This window comes from Coregonus lavaretus, assembly GCF_964263955.1.
Source record: "Coregonus lavaretus genome assembly, contig: HAP1_SCAFFOLD_4718, whole genome shotgun sequence".
NCBI classification, from domain to species: domain Eukaryota; kingdom Metazoa; phylum Chordata; class Actinopteri; order Salmoniformes; family Salmonidae; genus Coregonus; species Coregonus lavaretus.
This window is the reverse complement of record NW_028165472.1, coordinates 5,001-14,385: the sequence shown is the minus strand read 5'-3', so window position 1 is coordinate 14,385 and position 9,385 is coordinate 5,001. Positions and strand designations below refer to the sequence as shown.

Sequence of the window (9,385 nt, the reverse complement as noted above, 5' to 3'; positions counted from 1 at the left end):
CAGTTTCATTGAATAGAACCTGAAGGACAGTGTTTGTTGTTATAACTCCTGATGAATGCACCTTTAACGTGAACGATTAGGTTGCAAAGGCAAATTGTGGGATTTTGCCTCAGAAGGATCTTTGCACATCATTGCACACACAGTTTCCATTTCCTGGATCTGAATGTCTAACAGGTATTGGACAATGCTGTGAAATAGTTAGAATTAAACAAAATTATTCCTTATATCAATAATATAACCATGTTGAATGGGGAAATGAAAAGATAATCTAATTTGAGTTAAATTAATTAACTAAAATAGACAGTAGGGCTGGGACAATATCAGTATCGCGATACTTGTTAGTAGCGTGGCAATGAAATGAAACAGGAAGCAGATTTAACTTCTTTAGGAAAACATCCCTAATGTTGGAAACAAACATTATGTTGTCAACCAGAGTCACATGTATTTATTTTCCAAGCTATAGCACATAATATTTACATACAGCAGGTTTTTAAGGACCAAATAGTTTGGTCTGTTTCATCTTTTAATTTTCTACATGGAAAGAATATTGCGATACTGGTATAGTCACAGCCCTAGTAGATATAACTTTTATATGGAGTGAACTGGAAAATGTATATAGCTGCAGTTTATTTATGTCTATACAAAGTATAGTAATATTATGTATGTTTTGATAATGAGAGCATGCTGTGGTTAGTATTGATGACAAATCAACACGATTTTGAGGTACTACAATTCTTAAGCGTTGGTCTCGTGCTTACTTGTGTTGTCTCATAGATGTTGAATACTTAGCATGTATTTTGTTAAAAGGAAAATACCACATTTAAAAATGAAATTAGTTTTTTTTAAATATACAGTGAGAATGTCAAAAGGAAACAAATTAAAGAACATTTATACTTTATTTTAGATTGGACAATCCTCCAAGCTACTAAAGTTAGAGCCACAGACTTATGATCGTCTCTAGCCTTACCACTACATTTAGGTCCATTTTCAAAAGGACCATGAAACTTGGAAAATCAACGTAATATCAGATAGTTTTAAACATCTTGCTCAATTTCTTGAGATAAGCTGTATTTTCAGTGCTGCTATTATGATTTGTTATCAAGTTTTATTGTCACAATCACAGGATACAGCAGGTGTAAAACAGTACAGTGAAATGCTTAACTTGCGAGCTCTTACCCAATAATGCACAATAAAGGTAGTAATATAGATAAGAAATAAAACACATGAAATGCGAAAAAAGAAACAGGAGAATACAGTTCTAGAAAGTTCTTATGTACAGGTCAGTACAGTGCCAGTACTGTTATTACAGTGTGCAGGGGTACTGGAGTGATTGAGGAAGGAATGGACCTACTCCATCACAAAGTGTTCTGTGCCTCTTTATCTAGCCCCTTTATGGTTGTCCTCGCTCTCTCTCTCTTTCTCGCTCTCTCATGACCTCTCTCTCCTCTCTCCCATCCTGTGACATCCTATCACGTCAGCCAATGAGGTGTGTGTAGCTTAAGGGTGCCAAAGCATTCATGTTCAGGTGATCTATATTGAAGTAAGCTACGTCTGTACCAGTCTCTGCTATTCTGCTGTAGATATGATCTGGTAGTCTATATTGCTGTCAATGTGAAAATGGGTATTTATTGTGGTTTATTCTCGCAGCAGTCTGTTTTGTCATGAAGGCCTTGAAGTGCACAGAGCTCATGTTTTTTTTGGGGTGTGTCCCAAATGGCACGTTATTCCCTATATATACAGTGCCTTGCAAAAGTATTCATCCCCCTTGGTGTTTTTCCTATTTTGTTGCATTACAACCTGTAATTTAAATGGATTTTTATTTGGATTTCATGTAATTGACATACACAAAATAGTCCAAATTGGTTAAGTGAAATGAAAAAAATAACTTGTTTCAAACAATTCTAAAAAATAAATAATGGAAAAGTGGTGCGTGCATATGTATTCACCCCCTTTGCTATGAAGCCCCTAAATAAGATCTGGTGCAACCAATTACCTTCAATGTCACATAATTAGTTAAATAAAGTCCACCTGTGTGCAATCTAAGTGTCACATGATCTGTCACATGATCTCAGTATATATACACCTGTTCTGAAAGGGTCTGCATCACCACTAAGCAAGGGGCACCACCAAGCAAGCGGCATCATGAAGACCAAGGAGTTCTCCAAACAGGTCAGGGACAAAGTTGTGGAGAAGTACAGATCAGGGTTGGGTTCTAAAAAAATATCTGAAACTTTGAACATCCCACGGAGCACCATTAAATCCATTATTAAAAAATTGAAAGAATATAGCACCCCAACAAACCTGCCAAGAGAGGGCCGCCCACCAAAAATCACGGACCAGGCAAGGAGGGCATTAATCAGAGAGGCAACAAAGAGACCAACGATAACCCTGAAGGAGCTGCAAAGCTCCACAGTGGAGATCGGAGTATCTGTCCATAGGTCCACTTTAAGCCGTACACTCCACAGAGCTAGGCTTTACGGAAGAGTGGACAGAAAAAGCCATTGCTTAAAGAAAAAAATAAGCAAACACGTTTGGTGTTCGCCAAAAGGAATGTGGGAGACTCCCCAAACATATGGAAGAAGGTACTCTGGTCAGATGAGACTACAATTGAGCTTTTTGGCCATCAAGGAAAACGCTATGTCTGGCGCAAACCCAACACCTCTCATCACCCCGAGAACACCATCCCCACAGTGAAGCATGGTGGTGGCAGCATCCTGCTGTGGGGAGGTTCACCTTCCAGCAGGACAATGACCCTAAGCATACTGCTAAATCAACACTCGAGTGGTTTAAGGGGAAACAATTAAATGTCTTGGAATGGCCTAGTCAAAGCTCAGACCTCAATCCAATTGAGAATCTGTGGTATGACTTAAAGATTGCTGTACACCAGCGGAACCCATCCAACTTGAAGGAGCTGGAGCAGTTTTGCCTTGAAGAATGGGCAAAAATCCCAGTGGCTAGATGTGCCAAGCTTATAGATACCCCAAGAGACTTGCAGCTGTAATTGCTGCAAAAGGTGGCTCTACAAAGTATTGACTTTGGGGGGTGAATAGTTATGCACGTTCAAGTTTTCTGTTTTTTTTGTGTCTTATTTCTTGTTTGTTTCACAAGAAAAAATATTTTGCATCTTCAAAGTGGTAGGCATGTTGTGTAAATCAAATGATACAACCCCCCCCCCCAAAAAAAACATTTTAATTCCAGGTTGTAAGGCAACAAAATAGGAAAAATGGCAAGGGGGGTGAATACTTTCGCAAGCCACTGTAGTGCACTTTTTTTGAACAAGGAAGTAGTGCCATTATAGGGTATTTGGGACACAGACTTCCTGTTCTGTTTAGTTTTGTTCCAGAATGTCTATTTGTTTATCAAGACAGCCTAGAACTGGGGGCCAAAATAGATTTTCTCTGTTTGTCTCTTCTTCTTTTTTATACCACCATTTTTTCCTTTTCCACAAACATCAGACTTTGAGAATAAATAAATGAAATAATTGTGTCCCTTGTCATTCATTTTGGTTACGGATTATTATGACCTTGACATTTTGTCAAGATGAATGATACATATCAGAAATGTAATGTATTGTTGTAATTATTAAAGGAATACAAAATATATATCCTAAACATAAATATGGCTATTTCAGTTTATAGTTTCTTTAAAAAAAAGACTGTGTCAATCCCATTTTTCAGTTACAAATGTAGCCTCTGAAATCCCCAGAGAAAACCAGTGCCATGTTGTCTGTCCGCCCCGACAGAGCCAGAGTGAGATGGATTCTCCGGAATGTGTCTGTTTCCCAGGGTAACACATATCTAAGACTGCTGTCTAGCGCTGAAGACCTCTACATTATGTCATGAATTTGAGGAGTTATTTCAGTAATGTCTCAGCAACTGATTATTCCAGGATATATGTATAATTATTTAGCATAAAGTCAGCTATAGCTAATACTATTCTGTTCCTGTTCATACATTCAAAAGTAGTGATTGTAGTGAATTGAGAAATATTTAGAAAATACATTAGGAACAAGGTCTTGGTTTTAAACTGACTGTGAAATCAGTCAGTCTACTGGGGTTATTTAGATGTCAGTCCTGTGCTATACCTTTAGACGGCATCCTTAACTTGATAGTTGACAACAGATGTAATAATGTCTAAATTATGGCTTAGTGAGGAGTTAAGCAACAACATTGAAAGAATCTGTATTACATTTATCAAAATTACATAATAATACAAATACAATAAATGATAATAGGTTGTACGGTTTGACTCAATGGAACTTGATGACAAAACCAAAATTCCCTTGCTTACTGTGTTTGCCTATGGGGGGGGTATTATTTATTGCCCATTTGTGCTGTTGCTGAGCAACTATTGTTAGGTAATCATGGAAATTATTCTCAAGAGTTCAACAGACATAACAACCTACTATAATGACAGCATTTGAGTACTTAATTGAGCACATAATTTCAGCCTACTGCATGATTTGAGCCAGTCAACAAGCACTCATAGAACATGTTTATTGAAAAGCACACTAAAATCAGCCAGAATTGCTACTCAGACTGGCCGTGTGTCTCCCCACCTCTAGGGGGAGCCACTGACCTTGTTTTGCAGGGAGTCCTCTCTTTGGTGGCAGGCAGGTTAGGTCCTGTCTTCCAACCTCATACAGGCTAATCTGTTCCTGTATGGGGACGATATCATGGCTCACTGCCCATGGGTGTGTATTAAACTACCATTTACTCAAACAGACCCCCACTACAGCAGGTTCTGAGCACACAAAGGACTTGTATGGATTAAAGCACAGGGATATGAAGGCAGTTCATTGATACTATGCATATACTGTAATATTTTACAGTATAACAAGTGTATTCCATGGCTTCTGTTTTTTTCTGATGCAGGGAAGGAGGGAAGGACATGCCTGCTCGCAGCAAGGTATTGTGGGTAGGCAGTTGGGAGACACTACTGATCAATCACAAGCGGGGGAGCTGTGATGTAAGGTTGCCAAGCAACAGCAGGGGAGAATCTGGCGGCAGGATCAGAAGTGTTTTGAGGCAGTAAGGGTGGAGGTAATCTCAGCCTCTCCCTCTGTATACAGCTCGTCTATGTCTCCCTGCTGCCTATTGACCATTTAACATGCTAACAATAGATTGCATAATGCAACAGTTTAATCTGAATGAAAATATTATTTGTGCAAAGTATGCTTTCCAAAATCGGTTTTATTTTGGAAATCTTGATTTTGTGTTTTGTGGTCACATCTTTGGTTATAACAAAAATGTCACTCGTCACACATTTGCAAATGTATACATTTCAGTGTAACATGTAATTCAACCACATGGATGATCCCTTCAACCAAATATCCATCAATATCCAGCAATCATCATACTTTCTAGTAGAGCATAGCTGAAAACCCATGTCACAGACAGTATAGCCTAACCATTGAACATAACAGGTTGAACATTTAAAGAGAAATGTAGCAGGTGTGTACAATTTTTTTAAACAATTATTTTTAATGTTTTAATCATTCATGTTAGCAGATGAACTGATACTAGTCCTGACCTGCATGCCCTTCACTAACATACCAGCTGAAGGAAAAATGGCTGCCGATTGCTTTATGGTTCATATCTACAGAAATGTGGACCATACAAGTGTTTCATGTGTCAATGTGTGCAGAATGTAAAACGAGTTATAGAAAAATGGCAACCTAAACGTTACTTTAAAAAGCAACAGTATCTACTGTAAAAGTGCTATTTATAATACTTGTAATACAAGTAAACTGTAGACCCCAGTCACACACACTTGCACGCACACACACACGCGTGCCCGCACGGACGCACACACACACACACACATGCGCACGCTCACATAATATCCATGGGGGTGGCCATAAAAATATAAAAAGTGCTCTTACATAAAATGGAAGTGTTATTCATACTGTGGGATCATATAGTATACCATACTGTAAATCAAACCAAATCACTATGTTGAAAGGATCAGGTTTTAAATTAAAATTATTAATGAACAATGAGTACAGTATGCAGTTTAGACGGGTGCTAAACTCTAAATGCAAGGTATCATACGCACATATTATAATGGAGTTAGACACTTTTGAAAAAGACCATCAATGTGTTCCATTTATTATATTTTTGTTAGTTTGTTAGTGGAGAGAGAGATAGAGAGATATCGAAATACATATGTTAGACACATTGCTTTGTGACAATGAATGTCTATGAAAATGAAGAAAGAAGTTGTATGAAGCTCTCATTGAATCCCTCTCATTTAATCTGTTGACATACATTCAGGATCTCTGTGTCCATGGAAACAGCAAGGGGAGAACAATAACAATTCATATAGATAGAAGATACATCTTTACCAAGTGTCACCGATGATAGGTTGTGGAATTAAGCTTGTGCATAATGTTACGTTCACGTGATGAGTAACCTTGCCTGAGACCTGAAGACCCGGGTTAGCTCCCCGAGCTAAGTCTCAGACCATACCTCAGCGGGCTAGCACAGTCTTGTGGTGTGCAGGAGATCTGGGTTTGAAACCCGGTCGGTTACACATACAGTATCTATGCTTATTCCCACGAAAACTGCTGCCTGAGCACAAAGAGTTCTGGGAGTAACAAAACGTATGTGGCGTTAGTATTGGAACATGGATTTGTTTAGTCGCTGAGTTTAGCTGTACATGGCATTTTTACAACTGTGAAAAGCAGTGGACACATTCTCACAATTACACGATAAAATATTCCTTACCATTAAAAAAAAGAAATTATACAAAAATGCAAGAACCTTAAGTAACACGGCGATCGTTATTCAAGACACTGGATGTATAGTGGTAGCAGCAGCACTAGCTACAGACGACTTCACAGTATACTCAAGTGTGTCAGATAGTAACAACACTCAACAGAAAATCACAAGCGGTTTCGCAGCTGCTTTTTGAGTTGCCGTCTTTCACTTACTCCTGGCAGTGATACATAACAAGAGGCTATCTTCCCCTGCCTTGTTAATATGTAACCCTCTGAAACAGTCCCATTACATGGCTCCAAACCTGCTATCTGGCCTCAGCCTTAGCTAGCTACACTCAGTCAGTTTGGCCTAGCACCCAACACCACCACACACCCTTCACCAACACATTAGCATTTAGCATACATCGACCCCCCAAAACTGTAAACAAGTTTTCCTTCAAAGCAAACGTCTTAGTACTAATCATTTGTCCATTTGTTTGCTTATTTCTTTCGCTCTCTCAGATCTTTGTCTCTGTTCTCTTTCTCCCTCTGTTATTTCTCATATTTGTCCTTTTCCGTCTTTGTGGCACTGTTGTACGAAGGCAGTGAGGCGGTGGAGGGCGTCATATTCGTTTTCTCTGTGGAGGTGGAGTTGTCCGCGAACTGCCCTATCACCAGCACCTCCTTCTCCTCCAGCTCGCACACCACACCGCCTCTAGGTTGCTCCTTGTAGAGCTCTGCTGCTTTCTTCAGGGCATGTCGGGCCAGGTAGCGCCTGAAGGACCTCTGGATCACCATGGCAGACATGTCCTCCTGCTTGCGCCGCAGGGTACTGGTGATGGGTTCGTAGGAGACTTTGGAGGGGTTGGAGGCCATGAAGCGGTCCTCCATCTGGCCCCGGAGTAGGTCCAAGCCTTCACCCTCTCCCAGGACACGCTTGGTGAAGGCAAACAGGATGTCAAGGCAGTGGATGCGCTCCCCGCTGACCATGGGCAGATCCATTTTGATCAGCTGGATGTGGTTGGGCTTGGCCATTCGCAGCGGCGGGTCCAACGCGTCTGCAAAGTCCGACAGCTTGTCGTACTCAATGAACTGCGTGGCGTCCGGGTCAAAGCGCTCCCACACCTCGTAGAACATCTCAAAGTCGTCCTCGCTCAGCGGCTCGGCCGACTCCTCGGTGGCCACGCTGAAGTTCTCCAGGATGACGGCGATGTACATGTTGACCACGATGAGGAAACAGATGATGATGTAGCTGACGAAGAAGAACATGGCCACTGGCGGGTTGCCGCAGTTGCCCCGGTACAAGGTGCCCGGGTGCTCCATCTGGCTGTCACAGTCGGGCTCCTTCTTGTTGAGGATGGGCGCCAGGAGGCCGTCCCAGCCCGCCGACGTGGTGATCTGGAACAGGCAGAGCATGCTGTTGCCGAACGTCTCGAAGTTGAACATGTCGTCGATTCCCGCCTCGTGCTTGACGTAGGCAAAGTTGGACATGCCGAAGATGGCGTAGATGAACATGACCAGGAAGAGCAGGAGGCCAATGTTAAACAGGGCAGGAAGTGACATCATCAAGGCGAACAGAAGTGTCCGGATGCCCTTGGCGCCCTTGATGAGACGGAGGATGCGGCCAATTCGGGCAAGTCGGATGACTCGGAATAACGTTGGGGAAACAAAGTACTTCTCAATCAATTCTGATAAAAACATACCTGTAAGGACAGAGACAAAAACCAATTCAACACATACATTTTCTCAGTTACAACTCCAAACATTTCATTCTGAATGCTACATTTAGATTCAAACGACTATGAAGAGTCAGGGTTCTTACCTACGATTGAAAGGATGACAACGACAAAGTCAAACACATTCCAGCCAATGGTGAAGTAGTAATGGCGGAGGGATATCATTTTGAGCGTACACTCCCCAGTGAAGAGCACTATAAAGACAAAGTTGATCCAGTGGAGGATCTTTTCCCTCTCTGGTGTCTGTTCGTCCTCTTCCACCATCATAGTGACCATGTTGAGGCAGATGAGGATCATGATGACAATGTCAAAAGCCTGCTTCGTTACGAAGTCAAACACACAGCCTTGGAATGCATTCTAGAATGGAAAGATAGATGACGGGAGAGAGAAAAACAGAGAGAGAGAGGTAGAGAGCGATAGAAATCATGAAATATACTGTGACAATTAGAATTTTTACAGTACACACATTCTTAAATATTGAGCTACTGCTTGGTTGAATGCTTATTGTAATATCAATAGGTGTCAATATCAGCGTCAAACCTTTGGCCTGGGAATAGGCTTCTGGGGTTTCTTGGAGCCGAGCTTCTTCATGGCATTGTAGTACTTCTTCTGTTCCTCTGTCATGAAGATGTCCTGACCTCCAAAGTAAAGGGAACAACACAAAACCTGGTAAAAACCTAACACACGTACACCCAGAGCATCTGTCTGTCTGTCTGTCTGTCTGTCTGTCTGTCTGTCTGTCTGTCTGTCTGTCTGTCTGTCTGTCTGTCTGTCTGTCTGTCTGTCTGTCTGTCTGTCTGTCTGTCTGTCTGTCTGTCTGTCTCTCTGTCTCTCTGTCTCTCTGTCTGTCTCTGTCTCTCTGTCTGTCTCTCTGTCTCTCTCTCAAGTTTCTTTCAGTCACTGTTAGCTCAGGACAAGGCACGCTTTTCAGATCTCTCACTCTCTTTCT

At 41.4% G+C, this 9,385-nt stretch overlaps 1 protein-coding gene across 1 annotated transcript in view; it reads right to left on the bottom strand.

The window, feature by feature from the left end:
- Positions 1–7,252: 7,252 nt before the first annotated feature.
- LOC311115814 (sodium channel protein type 2 subunit alpha-like) overlaps positions 7,253–9,385 on the bottom strand; it is a gene marked incomplete at both ends in the record, with an annotated part of 6,736 nt that continues 4,603 nt past the window's right edge. Inside the window, 3 exons of the mRNA XM_084190943.1 lie at positions 7,253–8,403; positions 8,523–8,793; positions 8,977–9,074. Of these exons, the coding sequence (XP_084047069.1) occupies positions 7,253–8,403; positions 8,523–8,793; positions 8,977–9,074 (1,520 nt within the window). The remainder of the gene's footprint in view (positions 8,404–8,522; positions 8,794–8,976; positions 9,075–9,385) is intronic.